Here is a 26,546-nt window from a genome sequence, read left to right on the forward strand (position 1 = left end):
CTGTGGGTAAAGGCCAAGAATTATCCCTAATCTTCTTTAGCAGAATTCAAACCAAAAACATAGATTTGATGTGCAAAGGTAGTGCGTGCGCACACACAAAAACATGTTTGATTTGACACAAGAGCTCGAGCGACTGCTTCCACCGACTCGTGGGAGCACCCGCGAGCGTCAAAGCCAACCGACGCCAAATATCTAGAGGTGAGGAAAGCAAAGAGCTCCTCTTGCCAGTGTAATAAGATTATCAGATTATCTGCTGTGCAGTGAGAGAAGGCTCCGAGGAACTCTCCCAGCTGCCCAAATCACACTTTCCCCACTCTAAACAATCTACTCAACGGCTGGCGGAGAGTTGAGTCGTGGCTCAGCAGGGCATAGTGTCAACAGCCCCCAGGTAAACACGGGAACTATCCCCCTTTGGAGGCTTTCAGTAATTCCACATGAGCTCATAATCTAGGAGGATTATTCAAGATTACGACCTGGGTCGGAACAACTATGCAATACTGTGTCATTCCTCGAATCTTTGTTAGTTCCCTGCTAGGGAGTCAACTAAGGTGATATATAATGGCGGCAGAAAACATCTCAAATGGTTAGTTGTTCACTTGGGATGAAAAGGCAACTAGTGATTTAGGAAAGAAACAGTAGCTAAATACAAAGACCCATCAGAAAAGAAGTATTTGGTGATTCAGGAGAAGCACTGCTGTGATCCAAGTGGAGTTTAATCTGTGGAGGCGATCAAGGTTAGCATAAACATCAACTGACCTTCAAAAGATAGAGAAATTACTATTAGAAGATCCCTTTACAGAAGAAAAACCTTTTGGGTAGTGCTGCTTAAATCTTCACTCTGTGTGTATCAAGTGTTTGGGTTCATCTCCAGTAAGAGTGTAAGAAAATATCGATACACATAAGTACACTATAGTAGACTATGTTGCGCGATACTGTATCGATTCTCCAAAACATATCCATTTTTAATTAACCTCTTAAAAATCTGTCGGGCCCAGACCCTATTTGATCTTTGAGAGGTTGTAGCGAGCTCAGTTTTAAAGCTAGAGTGAAGGTAGTGGCATCATATGAAACTATAAAACCTAAGGAATCATTGGAACCAAGCATGTCATACTAGCTTGGCGAGAAGGAGGCGAAATAATGCTCCAAAGTTACGCTTAATTTTGACGAGGAAAAACTCGCCATGGCGATTTTCACAGATCCCATGGGTCCCTTGGCATTTGACCTCAAGATATGTAAATGAAAATGGATTCTATCGGTACCCACGAGTCTCCCCTTTACAGATATGCCCACTTTATGCTACTGAATCGTTACCCCTGTATCATGATACGTATCGTATCGCCAGCCCTAATCTTCAGCCTACCACCCAAAAGCCCCTTCTACCATTCTAAGAGGTTAAAACAGAGCATTAGAGGAGGTTAATTGTGCCCACTGCCGCATCTACACTAAGAAAGGACAGAGAAAAAGATTAGGAAGGAGAGCAGATGGAGGACAGAGGGCATCCTCTGAGGATCCAGGTTTTTTAGAAGGGTCCCACCACCACTTGGCCAGCACCCATCACCACCAAGCCGGGATTTGATCGACCGGTTGACTGACCTAGAAAGAAGTTGGGATGTGTGGGTTTCCCCGATGACATTGACACCAATATGGCGGCTAGGAGCGGGCTTGCAATGGCGCTTTGTGTGGCACTGGGTGGTAAGGGTGACAAGGTGGCTAGCAGAGTGGGGGGGTTGGGTTGGCTGGGCTGTGGTTAACTAAGCTACCACTGGATGAGGGTGATATGAGAAACTGTCCCTGCGTTTCGGCACCTCTCCTCCAGATCTCAGACCCAGTAGAGAATGTTTCCAGTATTTAAAGATGTTCAGTATAAACAAACACGTAGTGAAGAATAAAATACACAGACTTTGTAGAGATAAATGTAGATATATTTACAGATCCTTAACTTATGTTAATGTGCGTTTGTATGTATGTACATTATGCATGTGTGCTCCTGCACTTCTATCTTTGTGAGGACTAATGTGACTTTTAGACTTTGAGAGTGGGGATGCTTTCTGAAAAGTGAGGACATGTTTGACAAAGGGCAGTTTAAGGGGTAAGACTTGGTTTAAGGGTTAAGTTTAGGATTGGGTTTTGGTTTAGAGGCAGTAGATGTTTTGATTTGTATCCAGGTGGCACATTTTTTGGACTACAGTTTTAAAGATTCGATTGTAACTTTTCCTTTTGTTATTTAAAAAGGTACAGTGTGTAGGATTTGGCGACATCTCGTGGTCTGGTTGCAAATTGCAACCAAATGAGTGCCCTTCCGCTCACTCCTCCCTTTCCAAGACTGTGGTAACGCCGTTCGCTTCGCTCAGAGGCCATTCTTACCATAATAACACTACTTTAGGAGCAATGGAAGTCAGGCGGCTACGGTTCTGCACTCTGCAGCTCACATTACCGTAGTTTCACAAGCACGTCGGAGAACTACGGGGGCCTTCGGGTAATGTAAAAATGTGAAAGTGTTCGGTTTGTCCGTTCTGGGCTACTGTAGAAACATGGCGGTGCAACATGGCGGACTCCGTGAAGAGGACCCACTCACAATGTAGATATGAAGGGCTTATTCTAAGCTAACGAAAACACAACGATTCTTAGTTTCAGGTGATTAAACACTAATGAAAACATAGTTCTGAATATTAGATTCCATTTCTGCTAATAGATCCCCCGAAATGTGTGTACCAACCTCTTAAAGTGGTATCAACCACTACTAAAGGTACAACGATTAGATAAGGGTTGGAGTTCAGCATGCAGTTGTTATGGTTACGGTAAGGATTTGGGGCTAGGTAATGCGTTATTTCAGTCACAAAGATAGAAGTACAAAAACATGTGTGTGTTCCTATTCATGTGTGCTTAGGACCAGGGTCTAGCACTCAACAGATCAGACGCAGAGCTGGGTCTGGGATCCGAAGGGAGAGCCGTACGGAGAGCCGTACGGGGAGCAATTAGGGGTACAGATTCTGACGGGGAGGGGATAGGAGGCCTGGTTGGGCTGGAGGAGTTGGCCGTGGAAAGGTGGAGAAAATCTCTGGGGCTTGTTGTACACGAGGGTGTGGGGAGAGAATGGGGGGGAAAATGTGTCAGAGGACCAATGGCCTGAGGACGAGAGAGAGGTTCGTGGAGAGGTTTGTGGAGAGGTGCGAGGAGAAAGGCCCAGCCAAGCAGCTGGAGTCCTTGAAGAGATGTGTGGCAAGTGGTCAGAGGAGCAACTACTCATTAGTCTGCACTCAGCCAGGTTCTGCCTGAGCATGTCTGACGGGGCAGAAGCACTAAGGTCACACATGCTTGCTCTTCTTCTGTCCCCATCAGAAGTAAGGGAAAGTAAGGGGTGGTTATTAGGGACTTGAAGAAAAGTGCTAGAGGCAGGTGAGTAGGAGCTCCTGTGTCCAGGTAGGGCGGAGTGGAGAGCAGTGTAAGGGTAGGATTGAGAGAGGGGGTCAGTTGTGTCAGTTGGGACCTCCCAGTCACCGGGCACCATGAGGTACTCAGAGCTGACAGCTGACCTCATCTCTTGCCACCACGGTTCTATATCTACGTCTACTCTATTGCGAGGTGAGTGAGACCTGCTGCGATGACTGCAACTAACCAGTTTCACCTCTGGGATGCATACAGGGTTACATACGGACTGGTGTCTGGACGACTGAGGATGAGGTTGAAGGGCCTTAAGCTCAGGGTCCTGAGACATTAGCCCCTGGATGGCTGCCTGACCGGGGCCAGAGAGAGGCCTGTCTCTGGGCTTCTCTTTCTGGGGCCCCAGAGGATAAAGGTTGTTTGCTGGATTAGACTGGCTGACTGGCCCTGGACCAGAATGACTCATACTAGGTCCCATACTGGGCCCTTGGCCAGGAGCATGGCTGTGTTCCTGGTTGTGTCCCGGGCTGCGGCTCCTCTGTCTGAGATTCTTAGCCCTGAACTCTCTGACCTGCTGACTTATCTCCTGCTTCAGCCCCGGATCGAGGGGTTCTCCGGGGTCTAGTGAAATACGGATGTCGGGGAGGTGGGTGGGGAGATGCTGGGGACCGTGGGACGCGGTTCGCCTAGGGACCTGAGCTCTGTGCTGGCCGTGAGAGCCAGGGGATGAAGCCGGTTGGTTGAATGACTGGTGGTGTCGTAGTTGGGAGCGGGACGGGTTACCCTGAACATGCTGCTGCTGCTTCAGGACCTAGGAGTCAGAGTCAGAGGAAGGTGAGCAACAAAACACACACACAAAGCAGACATCGCACTGTGATTATCGAAGCAGCGGCGTCAAACATCTTCAGATTCAAAAAGCGAGGGCCACTGCTTCTAGTAAGACCTGCTGAATGAGACATCAACAACACAAGAAGGCCACTGGGTGTGTTTAATGTACAACAGGGGTTGATTTCCAAAAGGATCATCAAAATACATTTTACTTTTCCTCACTTTACAAAAACAATTTCACAATTGTGGAAAATACCTCATCACCTATTCATGCATGCCTTTCATGCATGCCTTTCATGCATGTTGTGACTTACCTCTTTAGCCCAGGCGGGCTTGTCATTAGGATTGATGATATCTTTGTAATGGTACAGTGGCTTCTTCTCCGCTTGCCTTCCCTCCTGCTGCTGCTGCTGCTGCTGCTGCTGCTGTTGTTGTTGCTGCTGCTGCTGTAGAGACACCAGGTAGGCTCTCTCCTGCTGGAGCTGCCTCTGTAGCCGCTCCGCCTGCCGCTGCTCCTCTATCTGCTTACGTTTGTACTCCTGGAGGGAGAGAAGGGGGGGGTATGAGAGATGAGAGACAGGAAAGCAAAACAGACAGATGGATATAGAAGGAGAGAGAGGAAGGAAGGTTAAGAGGAGGGCAGAGAAGATGAGGAAGAGAAAGTAGTGATAGACACAGAGGTCAACACCGAAACAGGCGAGTCATTATTGTGCAATTTTCAATCTATCGGTCGTTGCAATTAGTCGTTGCAATACTTCTTATTATTTATTAGAACTTCCCAGATGTGTGGAGTTTACTGCTTTAGGACAACTTGACTGGTTATCCTAAATGGGAAGCTGAGATTATCTCTCAATTATTCTGTTTTGTGCATATGTGCAAATACTATGTTAGGGATGCACCGATACCGGATCGGATATCGGTGACAATGGGGCAGATATATTCAATTCAATTCTATGTTTATATACTATATATGTTATATACTGGAATTTGAATTCCTGTTTACGTTTTGACCAATTAGTTGCTGCATTAAAAAGGTTTACATTACAATTTTGAAGATTTTTTTTACCAAGTCGCTGGTGCACGATTTATTAAATAAAGATCAATTAAATATCTGTGTATTTACTGGTCACATTTTGTTTGACAAAGTTAGGAAAGCAATGTTCAAGTGAAGACTGATGTTGCCTTACACATAAAAGAATGATCCCAGTCACTTCCACACAGTGAGGCATACATCTCATTCATTTAACACTGGTATCAGATCGGTACTCGGTATCGTTACTGGGTATCAGGACTGAAAGTGTTGGATCGGTGCATCCCTACTATGTGTGCAACGAGCCTGTTTCTAAAGTCAGATTGGAGCCATCCGTTAACAAATATTGCAAAACACAACTGACACACACAAATATTAACACAAACACACACCTTGCACAATTATAACCACATTTGTGAGGCTGATGATGGATAAAGGGGACCAGGAACTTACTGGACATGAGGCAAATCTTACAAGACAGGGGAGAGGAAGGTAGGTACTGAGAGGGAAGGAAGGAAGGAAGGAAGGAAGGATGGCAGTATGAAGGGAAGGGGAAGCTGCCATTTTTCGGGCTTCAACACATCCCTGGGATTTGGTGCTGTGGCCTGTGGAGTTTACATGGGTTGGATCTCAAAAGGTTTCCTTTAATATATTTCTCTTCAAATAGGACGCATGGACAAATACTACGAGACATACTGTGGATACATCGCACTAATAAAATAAAGAACTGTTGCCCCAGATAAGACTGGGGCACTGAGAGAAACCCTCTGAGGGAAACAACAATGTCCTATTTCCTCTCAGTTGTTCTCACGTTGTGTGGGCCAACATGATTTTGGGCAAACCAAACCGTTCTTTCTGCCCCCCCTCTGGGGAATCCTTTGAGATCCAGCCAAGTAAATTCATGCAATCAGTGATCTGAATACATTCAACACGCAATTCATTGTTTCGGTTCCGTTTTTTCCTCAAATGGATGTGGAGCTAACAGGTTTCCTCACTGTAAAGCTGCCACTGGGGTGCATGCAGTGGGGTTATGGGGCCACACAGCACAGATGGGGAGCAGTAGTAGCACTATGGTTACCATCAGTAACGCCTGTTCCTGTAGTAGCTGCTGCTGGAGAATCTCTAACTGCCTCTGTTCCTCCTCCAGCTGTCTACGGATATACTCCTGAGCAGCGTGTCGGCACAAGGAGATAGAAATAGACCGAGAGTAAAAAAATCAGGAAATCTGAACACAGACAGAGAGAGAGAGAAAGAGATGTAGAGAAGATAATCTCCCGAGGAGGATGTGAATGAGGAGAGAAGATGAGAGAAGATGAAGCTAAGGAGACCGTGTTCTCGAACAATAGTGATGTGTTACAAAGGAAATATGACAAAGAGACAGAGAGGAAAAAGAAGAAGAGGTTTGAATATATCTTTCCAAAACACTTGGAAAGCGTGGGAGGAGAGCAACGGAGCGATACAGAGGGAGCAGGACACAGACAAAAAATACACATCAGAACAGCAGTAAGTTCAATGAGAGGATGAGGGAAAGAAAGCAGAACGATGTAGGCTACTGGGGAAGATACAGAACATTTAAAAATGCACACAAGAGCAGAACCAGAAATAGAAAAAGAATCCCAGAAATAGTAGCTTGAGAAGCATATGACTAAACCTGTTACATTTAGATCTCAAAGGCTACAACAGTTTCCAGTCTGACAATATCATACAGGGACCCAAGCTCTGATATATTATATCAAAAACACTGAGCGCGTCATGATGATATGCTATTTGCTCAATATTTGTTTTTTGTGCATCTTTGAAAACATTTAACAAAGTTGTCTATTGCCACTTTAAAGGCCTTTACACACCGTTTTTTTTAATCGCACGTCAATATATTCTTTCGAACTGTTGTTTTTCTCATGAATGCTTTCACACAGAGCGCAAATATTACTTATTACTCGGAGAAAAAAGCGACATGACACCATGATATTCTTACACTAACCCTAACTGATCTCATTCCTCATGCCTAAACCTAACCAATCCAACCAACGAAGGCAAGGAGTACTGGCCAATCAGAGGCAGAGCAGGGCGGTCCATGCTTTAACTATAGCAGGATACCAGGACGTCAAACTTTATCACTCCTTTCAATCTTGACAAAGGCAGCGCATACCAGATCCACTCCTTCTGTTCTCACCTTTCACAATAACAGCCCTAGGCATATAATATTGGCAGGTGAGTATTTAGCTCTTTTTATGTTGTTTAGTCATCACGCCCCCGGTGTGTAGAGGCCTTTAGATGTGGTAAAAAAATTTGAATCAGAGAGACAGAAGAAAGTCGTGTTTTTGCATGTAAAGATCCAGGAGGTGATAAGAAGAAAGTGAACTAATAACAAAGCATACTGTAGCGCAACTGCGGCATGGGATATAAAATGTCAGAGTTCTGCGTGTTTGAATCTGAAAAAAACAAAAAACAATAAACAATAGGGAAATACGCCACTGAGGTAATTTAAGGAGACAAGTAAAATCAGTGTGACTCAGGAGGACAGAGGAAGACGCTGCCATGAAAAGAAACAGAGAGTTGAAGGGCAAATGAAGGATTCTGGACTCATAGGTCACACATTTCTGTGGCACCATACTGTCTGTCTTCATACAGTAGTATGTGAGTTCACATAATATTACAGTAAGTGTATAAACCTGCTCTCTCTCCGCGTGCCTCCTCTCCTCCTCTCTACGGAGCTGCTCCATTTCCTCGTAGCGCCTCCTCTGTTCCCTCTCATGCTGCTTCCTCAGCTCGCGCTCTCGCTGCTGCTGCTGTCAGGACGACACGAGAAACACACAACGCAATGTTTTCACACGAATTAAGAAATCCTGTCTCAGCAGAGATCCTCACACACACACACGCTTTGATATGTGAACTCATTTGATCATTGTTCTTTTTGCATCTTTACTAAATTTCATTCCTTCCGCAATGTGTCTTTGCTTGTAATAGGGCATTCACACTTGTCACAAAAACATGTCACAGAGTCACAGACACACACTTGGCCCCGAGTGGAAGGGTCATGTTAGTTGAGACGAGTCATGGTGCTTAGCCGTGCGTCGGGAGGCAAACCCTGGTGGGAACCCAGAGAGAGTGCAAAGATTATGGGCTAAGGATTTTCTTCTATAAGCCTGCTCTCTGGAACTAAGAGAGGGACACTGGGGAAAGGCTGAGTGTGTGTGTCTGTCTCTGTACCGCTCTCCCTTTCTACTGCAACCTCTACCAAATGGTGAACGAAAGGTTTTTGTAAGTTTGAAGTGCCAGAATGGGACGAATTATGTTTGCAAATAGGCTTTAAAGCGTTTAAAAGACGAGAGCCAAACAGTGGGCTTCCATTGGGAATGTAAATTTGGGCTATGCATGTTAAAAACGTATATACTTGTGTATATTGTTCAGTAACACTTCATTTTACAGGTCTGCAAATTTCATGGTAAATTAGGTGATAATTAGCAAGTAATCTATTTTAAATTTCTTTGGCATTACTGCCAATTACCCCAATATTTACCTCAAAATTTATCAAAAATTACTTTATTATAAACATTATTTAATAATTATATGCTAAAAATGGCATATAATGGTTAAAATAGGGCCCTTAGGCTTGAGAAGCGGCTGTGTGCTGCTCTTCATCGGAGGTGGAAAACCAAAACTAATAGCAGACACTTATGATCAGGCACAAATCTCACCATTGTGTGACTTATTGTCTACACAAATGTAACCTGGTGGCTAATGTAATGATTTGTTTTTTAAGAAATTTCAAAGAAGTTATTTGCTAATTATTATCTATTTATTAGCAGACATGGAAATCAAGCATATCAATTAACTTTGTATTCTTTTTCCTGGAAATATATTAAATAAATTACCAGCTATTGGGAAATAGCGGAATATTATAATAAAAATTATGTTTATAATAAAGTAATTTTCGATACATTTTGAGGTAAATATTGGGATAATTTGTCAGTAATTCCAAAGAAATTTCAAATAGGTTTCTTGCTGATTATCACTTAAATACCATGAAATTTGCGACCCTGTAAAATTAAGTTTTAACCATTTTTCATATAAGCTGCTTGCATTCAACAAGGTCAAAAGTCATGGCTAGTGCCTCCTCCAGCTAACCTCCTCCACGCGCCTCCTCTGCTCCTTCTGCTCCTCGATGCGTTTCTGTCTCTCAGCCAACAGCAGGCGCTTGTGCTCCTCGTTCTGCTGTTGCTCCAGCTGCTGCTGCCGCCGCTGCGCTTCCGAGCGCTCCTTATTGGCCAGCTGGAGGCGCAGGAAGTCCCGCCTCAGTGTCGACTCTCCGGGGACGTTGATGATGGAGCTGTCAAATGGACCAGTGAGAAGAGCAAGGTGATTTTGAGTTAGTGATAAGATGTCAATGTTTTTTAGTAAAACAAGTTGTGTTTATATTAGGGCTGTCAAAGTTAACGTGATAATAACACGTTAACGCAACTTGCGATTTTTAGGTTGTAACGGGCTCAGTTTTAAAGTTTTAAATCTCCCTTTATGGTACATTTTGAACAGATACAAAATGTGCAATTAACTTGTGATTAATCATGATTAACTATGGACAATCACGCGATTAACTATTTGAATCGATTGACAGCTCTAGTTTATATTCGCACAAGTGTGAGGATACTGACCTTGGTTCACCCATGTCTCTTTCTTCATCCTCCTCTTCACTGCCACTGTACTCGTACTCTGTCTCGTCTGATAGAGAGAGAAAGAAAAATTGTAAACGAATAAAAACCATATGAGTAAGGTAATAACCAGCAGAGCGCAAAGCCATTCCACTTCACATTTTTCATTTTTCACTTGAACTACCTTTGCTCATTGCTGAGCTGCTTACGATTCTGGCATTCCCAGATCCACACTCCTTCAAGGCACTTTCTTTTAGCCGCTTTGAATACGAGTATAAATTGTAATTTCACTGTGTGTAGCGAGGTGGGGAACATTAGCTCGGAGCTCTTTCAGTCGAACGGGGCTTTAAAGCATAACGGTTGTAGAGGCGGCGGCTCCGGCTCTTCCTGAGACACGTCCACGCAGACCTGTCCTCCGAAAGTGACAAAGTGACAGCTGGAGGAAGCCACCGTCTCCACAATGACAAGACATTTCTATACATCATCACGACGTCCGCCCCGCAGTCTGTTGTTTCTTGGAGCGGTTAATGTGGTTCTTACTGGCGCAGTCCTGTGTGCGATTGTCAGTCTATCACTCAAACTGTGTGTGTGTGTTTGTCACTGTGACGGCACACGAGTGTGCGGGAGAATTTGCGTCTGTGTGTGTGTCTAAAAGTGTATTACATCTCTTTGTTTTTTATGGGTGCAAAGAGTCGATTGTGTGTTTAAGTGTGTATCTGGGTGTGTCTGCTGCACTGTGAAGTTATAATCCTTCATTTTCATGAAATCAAACCCTGTTTTTGATCCTATTTATGGTTTTCAGTAATGGCGATTCAACATACATAGATTCTGTAGTTACCTGTCTATATATTAGTTTTCATTGTTAGTGGCGGGGTCCGCCATTCTCACGCTGGATTCACAGGAAACAATGAATGTATGTAATTCGGCATTACCGTTTTTAATTTCACACACCGACAGCCGTATCAGAGCTGTATTGAGTTATTGATAATGCATAACAACATTCCCTACTGCTGCTGCTTCACATTAAAAGCATTCAGTTGGCGAAACACGGGTGACTTTTATTGTGAAACGGTCACATAAAACATGTATTTGTCATATAGGTTAAAGGTGCTAAATGCAAGATTGGGAGCATTTGTATTGCCTCCGTGAGGCTCAACATGGCTACGGCTGAGCCGACGGCTCGAAGCTATCGGTGCTAACAGCACTAACAGTGAAAACAATGGCAACAAGTAATTGCCGTATGAGAGCAGTGCAGAACGGCGGCCGTGAGCTAGTCATTGGGGCACGCTTACATGCACGAACACACACTCAAAGGCACACACGGCCGGCCCGACTATGTCAACAAAGCAAGGAGTAGCTTTGATTACAACACACCCAGACGCAGAGTGACTTCGTTCTCTGCTCAGGTAGACATTACTCCTCTATATCTTTACATAGCAAATAGTTGTTTGCTGCTATATTAATGCTCTGGATATCGAATAGAGCAGTGGACGTAATCACTCTAGAAAAAAAATTACAAATCCTCAAACGAAATCCTCCGTTTGAATAAAGTGATTCAGCGTATTAAATTAGTCTTTTTTACTAAATCAACTTTCTTTAATGAATAGAACTCGTCAATTTTGTCATAAATAAAGTGACGGCGTCTAATTTTGGATTTAGAAGTGAATTTTAGTGTCACATTTAGTGAAACATTTTGAGTAAGTGAACCACTAATATGATACAATTTTGTGATATACAGCATCATCATTGCATCACTGTATACAAAGGAAACTCTCCTTTTAACGTCAGCTAACTCCTGCGGGCATCTATCAAGCGTAACTACTTCATGAATCAGTCGCTCCACCTCCTCCGCCAACGTGTGTGTAAATTATGCGTTTACATCTGCGTTTAAATCCATACGTGCACGTCTATAAAACACATGTTCTCCCTCACCCCTCTCTCCTCTCTTCTTCTTGGTGCGGTCGATGTGGTCCTTCAGCTGGATGCGGATCTGCCTCTCGTTGGGCAGTTCTCTGATGAACGGGTGTTTGAGGAGCTGCTCCGTGCTCGGTCTCTGGCTGTGGCTCTTCACCAGACAGCTCTCTATGAACGACTGGAACTTCTTCGACCTGAAACCACACACACACACCAAAGAAGTAAATAAATAACCCGCAGTGTTTGACTGAACTGATTTTCCTGCTCTTGATAGTGTTGCAAGATTCCCACTCACCACTTCTTGGACTTGAGTCTGGGGGCGGGGTTGCGTGGGATGAGGAAGAGGGCTCTCATTGGGTGCATGTCACACAGCGCTAAAGATTCAGATATCAGGTGGGTGAGTTACTGTAGGGTGAATGTTTCTAGCTAATTGTGATGAACATTATCATGGCATATAGTCAAAGCCAGCTGGAGTTAGCCCTCATCTGATCAATACGCTGTCGATACTGATAACAATCTATTAGTGTAACACACACTCTTAGGTCTTGTCATCTTGAAGAACACTTAGGTTGGTTATCCATCTCACATAATGGGCACTATAACATCTGGTTATTTGGGGTTTTTAATATCCAAACTTCACATTATCAAACCTAGCCAGGGGTTAACTAGTCTTCAGCTCAAAATAGATTAAAAGATGTTTTAATATTTTGGATCATTTTTGTTCACGGCTTTTAGTTCGTCCTATGTGTGCCACGTGACGTGCCACGAGTTTTCAGCAATTGACTCTTCCTAAGTCCCGCCCCTTTTCGCTCTGTGCTCCAATAACATTTGAGCAGGCTTGGAACCTGGCTGAACCTCAACTTTCCCCTTTCCTGTTGGGTTATACATGTACAGTACTTAGATATGCTATCTCTGTTCAAATGTAACACTACTATGACTTCTATTACAATAAGGAACTATCGTTTTGTGCAGTCCTGGTTCTGGTTCTCCCGTGCCTCCCTTCCCTCCAGCGGGCCCAACAATACGGCCTGGGTCTCCAGCAGCGTGGGGTCAGTGTTGGCTCATGGCTGGAGGAGGAGCCGCTGCCGCCGGGCGCAGAGCTCTCCACCTCCCGCCGGAGCTCCGACTGCAGGCCGCTGATTTGCATGATTTTGTTTGATTTCGTTATATTATCTCTGCTTTGTGCCGACCCGAAGTATGTTGAAGTATGTTTCTATTTGTCAAGCTTGTCCGACCTAGCAACAGTAAACTAAGGGGGGGCAGGACTGAAGATCGGTCAATTGCTGGCATCCTAATGTGATTAATTTGTGTTTACTGAGTCTAAACCCATATGTTATGTCCAATTTGTGAAGCACACACTGAAATATTCTCATATAGTTGGAGGTCTTCTTCCAAAACAGCATTGTACTCTCCTCGACTACTAGAACTGAACAACCTGGACAAAACTAAATTATGTCCTTCATTATTACAGTCAATTACCGACCGTAGCTCAGGCAGACTCTCACCAGAAGTTATACAAAATTTCAATCATCACAATGACTGTGTGCAACCTCTGGGAATAAGGTAATGAGGGAAAGAAAAGAAAAAAGAAGAAGCAATTTGACAACCAATTGTATAACCGCTCCTTTGCCCTCATTAAAAGTATGGCTAAAGATGAGTTGCATTGGCCTGGACACCCGATTATAGTGATGTGTTGCAGAGGTGTGTGTTTTTGACTGGGTACGTACGTGGTGCTCCTTCAGCCATCTCTATTGCTGTGATTCCCAGCGACCATAAATCACTCTGCAATGACAGAGACACAGTGCATAAGTACTCAGGGTGATCACAAACAGCGTAACGGACAGCGGCCGGGAGGTTGTTGAAGCACCTTGAAGTCGTACGTGGCTTCAGGGTTCTCGTCGCAGGCGATAACCTCTGGCGCCATCCAATATGGCGTCCCGATAAACGTGTTCCTCCTTCCTACTGTTCTGTCCAACTGGGCTGACACGCCAAAGTCCACTACAGGGCAAAAAAAAACACAATACTTCAGCATATAGTCTGCAGTTTATTTAAATGGTTGTTTTTCACTGTGTTTCTTTGTGTGTGTGTGTGTGTGGGCTGACACCAATGGGCTTTACTAAATTCCATAATGGACTCTGAACAGGAACGAATTGCTCAACCTGCAATAGCTCGCCCAATTTACAAACACACACACACACACACTTTATAATCCCCTCCCTACTGGGCTTTAGGGGGAGAGAGAGAGAGTCCCTTCTTCAGCAGTCTGCACCAGGAACAGTGGCAGAGCTACAGAGAGATGAGTAGGCTGGTATTCAGCATAAAAGAAGAAAGAAAAACCTCACACACACATCTGAGCCATCTGAAACCGTATACCTCCTCCTGCCCTCCCAATCCTAAAGCCGTTTTGTCAAGTGGGGTTCGATGACAGACTGACCTAGTTTGACCTCTGCGTTCTCCGTCAGCAGGACGTTCTGTCCCTTGATGTCTCTGTGGATGACCTTGTGCTGGTGGAGATGAGTCAGACCCTGCAGACAGCAACAGAGACACACAGAGAAGGAACGCCAAGTCATTATTAGTATTATTATTATTATTATTATTGTTATTTAAAGAGCTTATTTCCAAAAGGAATTGTCCTTGAACAGGACTAACAGCTCCAGTTACTACTGTGTAGATGACCATGACCTCTGATCTCCCTGTGCACAAAAAGAGAAAGCTTATTACCTGGGCTGCAACTAACGATTATTTTAATGTCGATAAATCTGTTAGTTGTTTGGTCTATGAAATGTCAAAATATTGTGAAAAATGTTTATTTCTTAAAAAAATTACTAAAACCGATTAATCAATTATCAAAATAGTTGGCGGTTCACTTAATAGTAAACAACTAATCGATAAATAGATTAATCGTTGCAGCTCTACTTTTTAGTAGTGTTACCTGTCTTAGAAGTAGATGTAGTAGCAGCAGTATTTGTACATCAATTTTGGAGCATACTACACTACCTGTTCAACATTTCGTCAGGAAAGTCAACTATTCAATATACTGAGAGAATAAATGTTGAATACAGCTGTGATATCAGGCATTTTGTCTCTAAACGATCAAATAGAATTAGGAAATGAATTGCATGAGATGGTCCCTCTTGCTAGCGTAATTAAATTTACACATATATATAGGATTTTTAGTATATTGAATCCAAGCAAAATACATGAATGTGTCAGGTATTTATGCTTTGAAAGTTTAATATTTATTTTTCTAGTGAAGTGTCTTTCTCTATTCTGTACAGCAACTGAAATAATAAGTAAACGACAGAGAAATGGATGGGAGGTGGTGGGGGGGGGTAGAAATGTGAACAGGGAAGACAGGAAAAGGACGGAAAAGAACAAGATAAAAGACAGACAAAGGGGGAGAGGACAGAGAGACTAAATGTAAGGGGACAGAGGCACACAAAGAAACAAGAGCAAGTCACAGCAGGAAGACAGGAAGCAGAGAGACGAGGGGTGAAAAAGGAAATAAAAGTGGATGAAAGGAAATCATTGTTGCCTCAGTTCAGAGCAGCTCTGCGTCTGTTTGAGGCTATCGCCCTAAGCACAAAAAAACAGATAGAGATAAGATGTGGAAAGAACAGGTCAATTACTGTATAAAATACCAATGAAGTGAGAATGAAGAGAAGCTATTACATTATTATGTTAAATGAGAATCCAATGCCTCGAGAACTTCAATCAATATTTGAAAAAAGAATAGAAGTGTAAAAGTTTGAAAGCAGTGAATTAAGGATATTACTATCTTTAAGAAACTGCTGAATACTGAAAAGTTTGTTTTCCTATGTTAGATGTGATGAAATGCTTTAAAATATACTTATTCTACGCAATAAACCCTGATTTTAATTAAGACAACGGGGAAAAGGCACTATCCTATTTTTCTACTACAGTATACTACAATAGTAGCTATTAGTTTACATTGCACAGGGGACATTTTAAACTAAAATGAAAATAACACACAGAAGATAAGCTCATTAGTTCAGTATTCTAGTGCTCTAAAAGTGAACTGTGGCCTGAGCTGAAACTGTTAGATCATTCTGCTTAATCAGTCGGATTAAGGTATGTTGTACCTGTGCCAGGACAAGGAAGTAGTTTGGAGAACGAAGCATAAATCATCAGAGAATGACAGTTATATAGAAGAAAAACAGGTGTGTAAATGTATTTTTTCACGCCTGTTTGACTGTGTTTAAGTGTTGATTATCTGAGCTTCTGTAATGGAGATTCTCTGCTTCAGACATGTCTTGTTCCCTTGGTTTGGAAGGACACAAACTTGAACTGTTTTCTTTCAGAAAACTTTCAGAACTACCATATGAACTTGAAAGGAAAAATGGAAATAAATGAAATGCACATCTGGAATAATCCTTTGTCAGAAGTAATTCTGATAGTTTCAGATGATTCGGTCTGTTTTTTCCTGACCTGCAATGCTACATTTTGGCACAACGAGCAGCATTTGTGAATTTTTGTTATTTTACATAAATTATGTCTGATAAACTGCATGCTTTTCTTGTGAACAGCAATAGTAAATCATCACACAGATGTCTTTCTTCGCACATCTCTCACAGTCGTATTCATGCATTCAGAAGGAAAACATCGAGGATCTCGCTCTGTTTCTTTAAGCTTTGCTTACTCATGGAAGGACGGCTGTTGTAGTGTTGAAACAATGACTCTGCAACATGCTCACTCACCCTGAGAATCTCTCTGCAGATGTAGGCGGTCCACTCCTCTTTCAGAGAGTTGCCCTTGGTGTTCTTGATCAAGTCCGTCACCGAGCCGGCTCCACAGAACTCCATGACCAGCTAAACACAAACAGCAAAAGGTTAATTATTGACTGTTCGGCAAAAGGAATCAATCTGGTCTGGGATCTGTTCTAAACAAGCCAGTAACTCCCATAAAGCAACTTAATGAGATAACCAGGGAGCTAGTAAACAATTGTATTTGTTTATTTATGTATGCACAGTACTCTGTGGGCAGATACATTTCTCTTTTTGTCTTGTGACTGGTCATATTATCAAAGTACTAGAGCCTGACCGACACGTCAACAGACCGATACTATGTGCCAATATCAGATAAATCAGTCAAAGAGGCACTTTCGTTGACTTAACGGCCACAGGTGTCGCTGTTAACAAGCATTTCTGATTCTTACCATCAGTCCCTTTATGTACCAAAAGTCACACTCTTGGATGTATTTATTTTTATGGGCCGCTACTGACGCATGTGAACAGAATAAAAAGTGCTTTCTTTCTTCAAACATGATGCTCCTTATAAGGAATATACACAAAACTCATAATCTGTAACTGTAACAGCATTACTAATACAGACTAGAGAGCAAAACACAGCATGTACAGACAGTCATCCTACAGACTCCTTCCAGTCACACACTCCACAGCGACCACAGAAACGACCGCATAAACTGACTCAACGGGGTCACGAGATCACATGAATGAATCAAGTCGTGCATCTCTTGACCCCAAAACACAATGTGTCCATTCTGTCCATCCGTCTCTTCTCTCCATCCTTAAGCTGCCTCATGGCTTCATCTCTCCTCTCCCTCTCCCTCTCCCTCCATCTCCTCTCCCTCTCCCTCTCCCTCTCCTCTCCCATCCGAGGAGATTTGCGGGCAAAGCTTCAGCTGGTCAGTTCTGGCCCCGCTTCAAGCTCCTCTCATGATCATCACTCTGGATAACAGGGAGAGGAAGAGGAAGCTGGCGACTGATGGCCCACCCCTCTCATCCAGGCTGAGCACGTACATTCAGACACGCAAAGACAAAAGAGACATGTATGCATAAACATAAGGGGACACATGTCAAAGTACGCAGCTCGTGCACTTACTAACACACACACGCAGGGAAAACAGGCGGCTGTTGAGTCAGGAGGAATTATGCGGCCAGTAGATGTGGCTGCTGCTGTGTGTATATGCATATGTGTGTGTGTGTGTGTCCTCCCATTGTAGTGTGATGAATGCTACAGGATCAGAGAAGAGAGAGCTCCCTTAGATCGCGTTAACACATGATTTATTGCAGCCAGCCAGCCAGCCACACACAATAATTCATATCCTTTATATCTTTCACACACGCACGTTAAGTATATATACTGTACATATTCCAGTGCACACAAAACCTGCTAAACAAACTACACACTCTTTCACATAACAGTGAAGAATGGAAAGACTCTTCTTTCTGTTCGGCTCTGTGGCGCTCTACAGCCGTCTTACACTTTCACATACAAACGCGTAGAGTTGCATTAACACAACTTGATTTTTAGGTTGTAGCGGGCTCGGTTTTAAAGCTAGAGTGAAGATACTGGCATCATATGAAACAATAAAGCATAAGGAATCCATTGGTACCAACCATGTTATACTAGCTTGTTGCGAAGGAGGCTAAATAAGACTACGAATTACACTCAATTTTGGAGACGAAAGACTGGCATGCTCCCTTGACCTCTGACCTGAAGATATGTGAATGAAAATGGGTTCTATGGGTACCCACGAGTCTCCCCTTTACAGACATGCCCACTTTATGATAATCACATGCAGTTTGGGGCAAGTCATAATCAAGTCATCACACTGGCACACTGACAGCTGTTGTTGTTGTTTATGCTAAATACAGTACCTGTGAGGGTTTCTGGACAGTATTTGTCATCGTTTTGTGTTGTTAGTTGATTTCCAATAATAAATGCATCCATGTATTTGCATAAAACAAGCATATTTGCCCACTCCCATGTTAATAAGAGATTTAAATACTTGACAAATCTCCTTTTAAGGTACATTTTTATCAGATAAAAAACGTGTGATTAATTTGCAATTAAATATTTTAATTGATTGACAGCCCTAAAAACAATACTTGCACAAACACACAGAGATAATTGCGTACCCATAGCTGGTCATCTATGCCAGGGGGGTTCTTCTTGACGAACGCTCCGTAGTAGGTGGCGATGTTCCGATGGTGGCTGTACTTCTTCAGCATGTTAATTTCCGCTTTAATCTCCTCTTCCTCATCCTAGCACACACACACACACGGGAAGAGAGAGAGAGAGAGAGATATCAACAGGCGTTAAACCGCAACCTTCATTTGTGACCCCTCAAACATATTAATAGGATGGCGATAGAGCAAAAAGGGATGAAGTCGTAGGATGGATTTGCATTTTGAATCCATTTAAATTCTGTTGCAAAGCACACAGCTGGGCGCTAAATTATCCACAATGGCATTACTTTTTAATTACTTTCGTTTTAGGGGGTTACTGCCACAAAAGCCAAGAAGCAGTTGCTTGAAACAAGTTGTTTGTGGCAGTTGGTTACTTACCGATATAATTCCTTATTCATTATGCACAAAATTACGCCTTGATTACTTCAATTTAGTGTTCATCAGCCGTGAAAACAAAAACACTTGTTGTAGTAAGCTGATTTTTGTACACTAGCGGCTCATTAAGTTAGCAATTTTGTGTTTCATTTAATTTTCTATCATCAATTAATACAGTCATTTATTTTTATTGTATTTAAGCAGACACAGTCATTCATACACAGTTTAATTTATTTGTTTATTCCTTCTATTCCTTTGCTAATTTGCTCATTCATTCATTCATCCCCATACACCTGCTTATGTTCATTTCCTTAGCCAGTCATTCATGCTCCTGTTCATTCATCTGTTCCTTAGTTGCTTCATTCCTGCAGTGCTTTCATTGTTTTGCTGGCAGCCGAGTGCTGACGGGGAGGCGTAGGGTGAGAGGATCTCTAAATAGAACTGAGATTCTCTCCTTCTTTTACAGACACGTCTGAGACCACACTGCTGTCCTAATACCTCCGGCTAATATTACCATGGCAATAGGCCTGTCCTCGTTTCCTCTCCGCCACATCGCACGTGCACGCTCGCACTGACTCATCGCTCATAATTAGATGACACGGTCGACGGCGGCAGCGGCGGTGTAATCACTTGAGATGATTTTTGCTGTGCGCGTGTAGTGTTTGAGCGCGTGCGTGTAGGTGTGTGTGTGTCTCACCCCGGTGACATCCATGACCTTGATGGCTGCAAGCTGCCCCGTCTTAACATGGCGACCCTGGTGAAAGGAAGGAAGGAGAGAGACGGTCAGAGACGCAGGGAGACAAATTTAACAGTTTACAGTACATGCATTGTATACTGTATCAGGGCATATCAAACACTACATTAAAAAACGTATAGTGAGCATGGCTCCCCAAAGGAGATCCAGTACAATAAGCAACAAATACAATGTGTGTGACCTTGACTTTTAGAAGATACTTAAACATCATTTTTACTCAATCCAACATAAGTGTCATCCCGTCACCAAAATACTGGATGGTAAACTGCTATTATTCCCAAACTGATTGACAGGTCTTTTAAATACAAGAACCAACAACAGACAACAAACGAAGTTACTAATGTTTGCTGATGCTGCTCAAGCCTCTTGTTTCCAAATCGAGGATTTCTCTAAAACAATAATTCAATATGCATGAGGGGATATTGAAAGCAACAATCAAAGTAAAAAAACTAAAGTAATCTGCTTCTTTAGAACAACATGAGCAAAAAACTCCACAACTCTCATCAGATTTTGATTAAAATATTGAGTGAAGAAAGGAGGTTAAACGTGCTTCAACCGTTTCGCAAGGAATAGTAGGCCTGTCCGGTGCACAGAGTCTCGGATGAAGATGCAGTTGGTGTGGAAACATTTGAAATAAAAGTTGATTGCCTGAAATCCGTGCACTCCAGTGTGCTTTGGACCTAATCTCTGAAGTCTCTCCTGTTACAAGATTGCTAAATCCTGATTGGTGACATCACCTTTTTCTAACTTTAAAAGGTTTGCTCACGTGAGTATTGTTTGTTCGCAGGAAAGCATTTTCAGCAACAACCAGTTCAGAACACACAAAATGCGATTTTGTTTTTCACCCTTTATATTAAGTAAAACTTTTCAATAATCGTACAGACTTTACGTGGTCAAAAATGATGGATTGTTGACAGCAGAGAGAAACAAAAAATATGGTGTCCCTGGCCCAAAACCAGCCCTAGGCATCGCCGGTATAGGCGAATGCTAGGAGCAACGCCATCCATCCATGCATACGTAGGGGCGCCCCAAAGGAGGGGAGCAAACATTCAAAATGTATATCTCTTACTGTTTGGATACTATTATTTTGGAATATTACAAAAAAGCCCACAACAACACAACTACATAGCTTATTAAATATACCCTATTTTCTGTGTTGATTGGTGGTGAAATTGGCTGTGATGCAACAGGCACCAGCTGCCCTGACCATGACCTTCAAGGACATGACAGCACTTGCATTACATTGCTTGGTCGACATGATACCCCAGTATGTCACTGGGATCTCGCTTGTAGTTGCAAGTTGCAGTTCAATCCAATGTTAATAGTAAAAAATGGAAGATTGCAGTCAAAAACACAACTGACAGTGTCTCGATTGGAGCAACAAAGACAGATAGCGACCTACAGACTTGTCTGTGTTGTGTAATATCGAGGCTAGGCAGATGCCTGGGGGAGCTCGGAGGGCGAGGAACCGGGAGATTGGAAGCTGGGGGGCGTATGGAAGACCCAAGTGGTTCGTTTTGCAACAGAGCATCTGTGCCTGTGATTATCTAATGAAGCTAACAGGACTAGAGACGCTACAAACCACTAACGGCTATTACTTCCACCTGTCTGGTATCAACTGATTAGCACGTTACAGTCTGAGCAGAACAGCTTAGCAGCAACAAACAAACTCATACACACATAGTCAAGGATACACACACACACACACACACACACACACACAGACACAGTCAAAACAAGGGCAGGACTGTTTTCTTGGTGGAATTGTAACAGTAGCTATAAACCAGATGGCATTAAGGGTCTGGCTCCGAAACGCCTCCTGAGGGCTTTAATCGAAGGGCCATTCTGATAATGAGCGCTGCAGCCAACACAGAGGCTAGGAATGCTTCAATAACAACAGAAGTACTGGATATGATGGCAAAAGAAAAGTTGGTGGTTTGATTGCTTTGCAATTCATGATTGTGCAGTGGCAGGACAGTCTCTGCACCGTGCCACTGGCCATTAGTCACTCTGCTGCTTTTTAACAGATCAATTGGACCCACAGGCTCACCAAAACTCACTTTACTTGATGAATAGTGAGTCGGAGTTTATTCAATACAGTATATATACAGTTATTTATTGCAAAATAATGCAGGCAGCACAATAGCTCATTTGTTCCTTCAAACTCTAATTTTATAAAGTAGCAAAACTGGTCAGAGGTCAACATAATGATGTGATCACATCTCTATTAGGGACACAAAGGGATGTGTTTGCTCATTAGGTCCCCTACAATACAAATATATAATTATATAAAATATGTTATATGATATAATTAAAAAAAAAACAATATTACAAGTACATTCACTTATCATTAACTGCTTCAATATGCTTTAAAAGGTCACAATAATTTGCTTTAATTTGAGGAAGCAATCATGTTCTCAGAGCAGCAAGTAAGAAGAAAACTACACTTGTACATTCGGTGGGTTCCCGCCATAGACTGTTTATAAAGATGGACAACATGACAGCTCCCCAAAGGTGAAGCCAAAACATCTCCATCGCCCCCTGGTGGCTGGCTGCAGTATAGGTTATAAATCCCGCCCCTTCCATGTTAGGAACATGGGTCAAACTAAAAAGTCAAAGTACACGTCAAATAACTTTTCCCCAAAGATTTTTTTTTTTTTCTTGTCTCGCTGACTTTGAAGCGAAACTGCAGTCGTACGAAGAAAATACCAATAATAGATTTGTTGTTCTAAGGAAAAAAAAGGCAACACTGACATCACGCTGCTGGTTCACATGGACCGCCAAAATCATATATATATAGACGCCCAAATGACGTCAAAATCTCAAGATGGCAACTCCCGTATCAGGGTTATTTGGGCTTCACTTTTGTACAGTTGGAGACATTTATATATAGGCAGTCTATGTTTCCCACAAGATGACTGGCAATATGTTAACACCAGAAGTCCCTGAATAAGGGGAAATTAAATCCACAAGTTAAATTTCTCATTAAACATCTCCTCTTGAATTAAAAAAAAAAAAAACACTTTGAAAACTTGCTGATTTATTGCTAAATGAAAGTTAGGGAGATTTAATATGATAATTCATTGTGTCACCCAATCCAGCACTGCACAATGCAAACTATAAGCACCACTGGATGTCTGAACGCTGTGATCAGTCTCTCTTTTTTCTCACACGCACACACACACACACACACACAGCGAGTCCAGCAGCTTCTGTGAGAGTAAAAAAGAGCTGGAAAGATTGAACAGGGATTTCTCATTAGGATCAGACTGCCCCAATTCCACCAGCACAAGGACTGGCTTTGTTGGAGACCAACAAAGGAATTACAGCCACTTACAAATCAGAAACTCTCACACACACTTACACACACGAAATACTAAAAGATCTCCCTTTTTCTCCGCTACTCGCACAGACAGAAGAACTCATGCAAACACCCACACATGTGCACACAGAGAGAGACAAGAGGGAGGGAGAGAGAGGATGATTGAGAGAGTTAGAAAGTGACTAAGCGAGCGAGAGAGAGAGCGAGAGAGAGAGAGAGAATGTGTCCGATAGATATTGGACATAAAGATTCATTACTCTCTCCGCCACCTGACAGCCTCCCTCCCTCCCTCCGTCTCTCCTTCCCTCCTAGAGCAGTAATGTCATCCTGCCTTATTAAATGACCAAGTGTGAAAGGAGCAACAGAAAGGAATTAGCAGCTGTCTGTTCATCTTCATCTCTCGCTCTCTCTTTGTCCTCGCCCTGCTCATTTATTTGCAGATTCAAAGAAGGGACGGGGGGGTGTGTCTTTGGTTATATAAATGTGAAGTTAAATAGCCATTTCCAAAGCAGTTAACAGGATCATGTGTCTGTGTAACAATGATACCAAAACAAAGTCGGGAAGACGGATGATAAAATGATTAGCGATGAAACCATCGGTCAATTAATTGTCTCATCAACATGTCATTTATCAAGCCAAATATTTGCTGATTACAGCTTTATTAATGTGAGGATTTGCTTTTTTTTCTCCATTTCATATCATTGCAAATTGAATTAATTTGGGTTTTGGACAGTTGGTCGCACAAAACAAGCAGTTTGAAGACTTTAATTTAAGCTCTGGGAACTTGTGATGGACATATTACACTGTTGTCCAACATTTTAGACCAAACACAACCACATCAATCCAATGACTGACAAACTAATTGACAGATTAAAGTAATACACAGTGCAGTACACAGTACAACCCTAAAATACATATTAAAAATAATAATAATGATAATAAAACAATAATAAGTCATTACTTTTGAAATAGTGACAAATCACAGCAGGTTTATGCTGACCGAAAAGGAGTAGGCTGAAGCCTTATAGCTTACTACACCTACCGTCTATACATTCATTATTTTGTACACTTTTGTACATCTATTAAGTGCATTACACATTTTCATTTTATTTTAAAAAATATTCCACAAATTAACTCCTTTGAACATCCTTTTTTTTTTGCATTTGTTCTAATCTTAATTAACATGCAAATTCCTCTTCGTTCAGTTCATACTGACTCACTCTAAAATTTGGAGCAACTTCTGGATTTAGTCTGGAAGCATCTGATTTTTTTACTTTTTAATTGTGCCGTTTTAAAGTCCACCAAATCTCTAAATTTGAGAGCATGTCAGTTCATAAACAATATGTTGGCTGGTTCATGATAACCAGCTCTGTTTAAATAATGGAAAAAAGAGAGGATGTCACACGGTATTACAATAAAATTGTCATCTTCCTTCTCTCCTTCTCTCTCTCTCCTGAGGATGGCCCACTCTCTCTCTCTCTCTCTCTCTCTCTCTATGATCCGTCCCATTCAGATTGAGGAGCTTTGAGCCTCACAGGGCTGCTCATCCCTTCCTCCACTCGATTGTTGACTGCTTTGCCTCTCTGACCTAGATCTGTGTTTTCTCTCTTTCTCTCTCTCTGCCTCCCTCTCTTATCCCTCTGATTCTCTCTCTCTCTCTCTCTCTCTCTCTCTCTCTCTCATTATCTAACCCTCTTAACTCCTCACAATCTCCTCTTTATGCCTCTCATTATTTCTGCCCTCCTCCCTGTAGATGTCTCGCTTACTTTTTTCCTGCCCCTTGTATTTTTCTGTCTCCTTCTCTCTCTCTCTCTCTCATGCCTCGCAGCTCCGACCGGCAGCAGCCCGTGTGAACATGACTGAGCCGAACGCTAATGCCAACGTTCAGCTTTGAGCTCGACGAGCAAATATGACACAAGCCGAGTGCTCCCTGCAACCCTTTCACTTTGCTTCTGCTAATGCATCTAGCGTCCTTCTGCAAACCACAATGCACTGACACGGGCCCCCGGGTGTCTCCGCAAAAGCAAAACAAACACGTACTGAACACTTGCGCGCACAAATGCTTTCATCTAATACTTCCTATCTAGTGAGCATGCTGTGCATTAACTTCAATCATCACAGAGACATTTCAAATGAGGTTTAGGAAATTATCTTCACATGTGTCCAATCCACCGTTTTCCCCCCTCTTTAATCCTGTAGAAGTATTTTTGACCAAATATGATAGCAAAACATCTGTCACTCACACACACACACACATAAGGAGCTGCGAAGCTGCCTGCATGGCCAGGTGTGTTTGAGCGATAACAGACCAAATTGACTATGTTTGTTCCGCTTGGATGGCCGTGCTGTGATGGAGACAGCCAACTGATACCAAACTGATCTCAAATCAGCCTCGAGGCGGACGCATCATGGTGGAGTCATTACTTGGCGTCCTCCCTGCAGGTCAGTGTTTGGAAACTACTGTATGGAAATGGAGTTTAGGTATTTTTCTGATCGTTCCATCCAGTAAAATAGGAATGTGCTTTCATAAACCAGGATCATTTAGTTTCATCTGCTGTACATGTGTATAATATGTAATGGTTATTGTTTCATTCTCTTACACAATAAACTAAAAGACAATAGACTCCACTCCCTCAATTTAAAAGTCGACTGATTAGATTTTAAATAATCCAGAAGCAATAATGCCTCTGTTTACTCCCAGCACTTTGTGATGATCGGTCCAAAAGAGATGCGTTCATGATTACAGGCCAAAACACAAAAGGTGGACAAAATACACCCAAACACTTGCAATTTTCTGCAATTAAATAAAATCGCCTTGCAATAAATACTAATTTTGTAAGGCTTAAAATGTCAAATGTTCTAAGATTGTGTCCTACAAGGATTCATTTTTTTAAGTGCAAGTTACGGCTGCATCTGCTGATTTTTTGTCATCTGACTTGAGCTGAAAATAACAACTATTTTCATTATCAATTAATCGTGTGATCACTTGGTCAATAAAAAAAACAGAAAATAATGAAAAATGATGTCATCAAATTGCTTGTTTTGTCAGACGCTGTTAGACTGAACACTCCCAAACCAAAGTTATATTCAATTTATTATCATATAAGACATAAAAAAGCAGCAAATTAGGGATGTTACGATAACAGAAATTTACTAGTCAATACTAATACCAGTGAAAATCGCCCCCGGGATGACGGGAGTCTCAGGTTAGTCTCGAATCCTGATCCCAGGTACCTGCGGTACTGTAGAAAAACAAGTACCGTCACGTTTTCATAATTTTGGCACTGACTTGGAAGCGAAGTATTGGTTCTCGTGACATCCCTACAGCAAATCCCCACAA

General features: G+C 42.4%; 1 protein-coding gene across 15 annotated transcripts in view; it reads right to left on the bottom strand.

Moving 5' to 3' along the window:
- tnika (TRAF2 and NCK interacting kinase a) overlaps positions 1-26,546 on the bottom strand; it is a 76,272-nt gene that overhangs the window by 19,694 nt on the left and 30,032 nt on the right. For 4 of the 15 annotated variants that reach the window (XM_037747187.1, XM_037747190.1, XM_037747189.1 and 1 more), the window contains exons 3-16: positions 19,828-19,884; positions 18,705-18,830; positions 16,521-16,631; positions 14,237-14,327; positions 13,670-13,800; positions 13,530-13,584; positions 12,098-12,176; positions 11,821-11,996; positions 9,892-9,958; positions 9,368-9,569; positions 7,912-8,028; positions 6,318-6,404; positions 4,524-4,748; positions 3,617-4,192 (exon numbers count right to left, since the gene is read on the bottom strand). In XM_037747187.1, the coding sequence (XP_037603115.1) occupies positions 3,617-4,192; positions 4,524-4,748; positions 6,318-6,404; positions 7,912-8,028; positions 9,368-9,569; positions 9,892-9,958; positions 11,821-11,996; positions 12,098-12,176; positions 13,530-13,584; positions 13,670-13,800; positions 14,237-14,327; positions 16,521-16,631; positions 18,705-18,830; positions 19,828-19,884 (2,100 nt within the window). The remainder of the gene's footprint in view (positions 1-3,616; positions 4,193-4,523; positions 4,749-6,317; positions 6,405-7,911; positions 8,029-9,367; positions 9,570-9,891; positions 9,959-11,820; positions 11,997-12,097; positions 12,177-13,529; positions 13,585-13,669; positions 13,801-14,236; positions 14,328-16,520; positions 16,632-18,704; positions 18,831-19,827; positions 19,885-26,546) is intronic. The other 11 variants (XM_037747198.1, XM_037747195.1, XM_037747201.1 and 8 more) reach the window with 5 other exon arrangements.

Source organism: Sebastes umbrosus, chromosome 16 (assembly GCF_015220745.1).
Source record: "Sebastes umbrosus isolate fSebUmb1 chromosome 16, fSebUmb1.pri, whole genome shotgun sequence".
Taxonomy (NCBI): Eukaryota; Metazoa; Chordata; class Actinopteri; order Perciformes; family Sebastidae; genus Sebastes; species Sebastes umbrosus.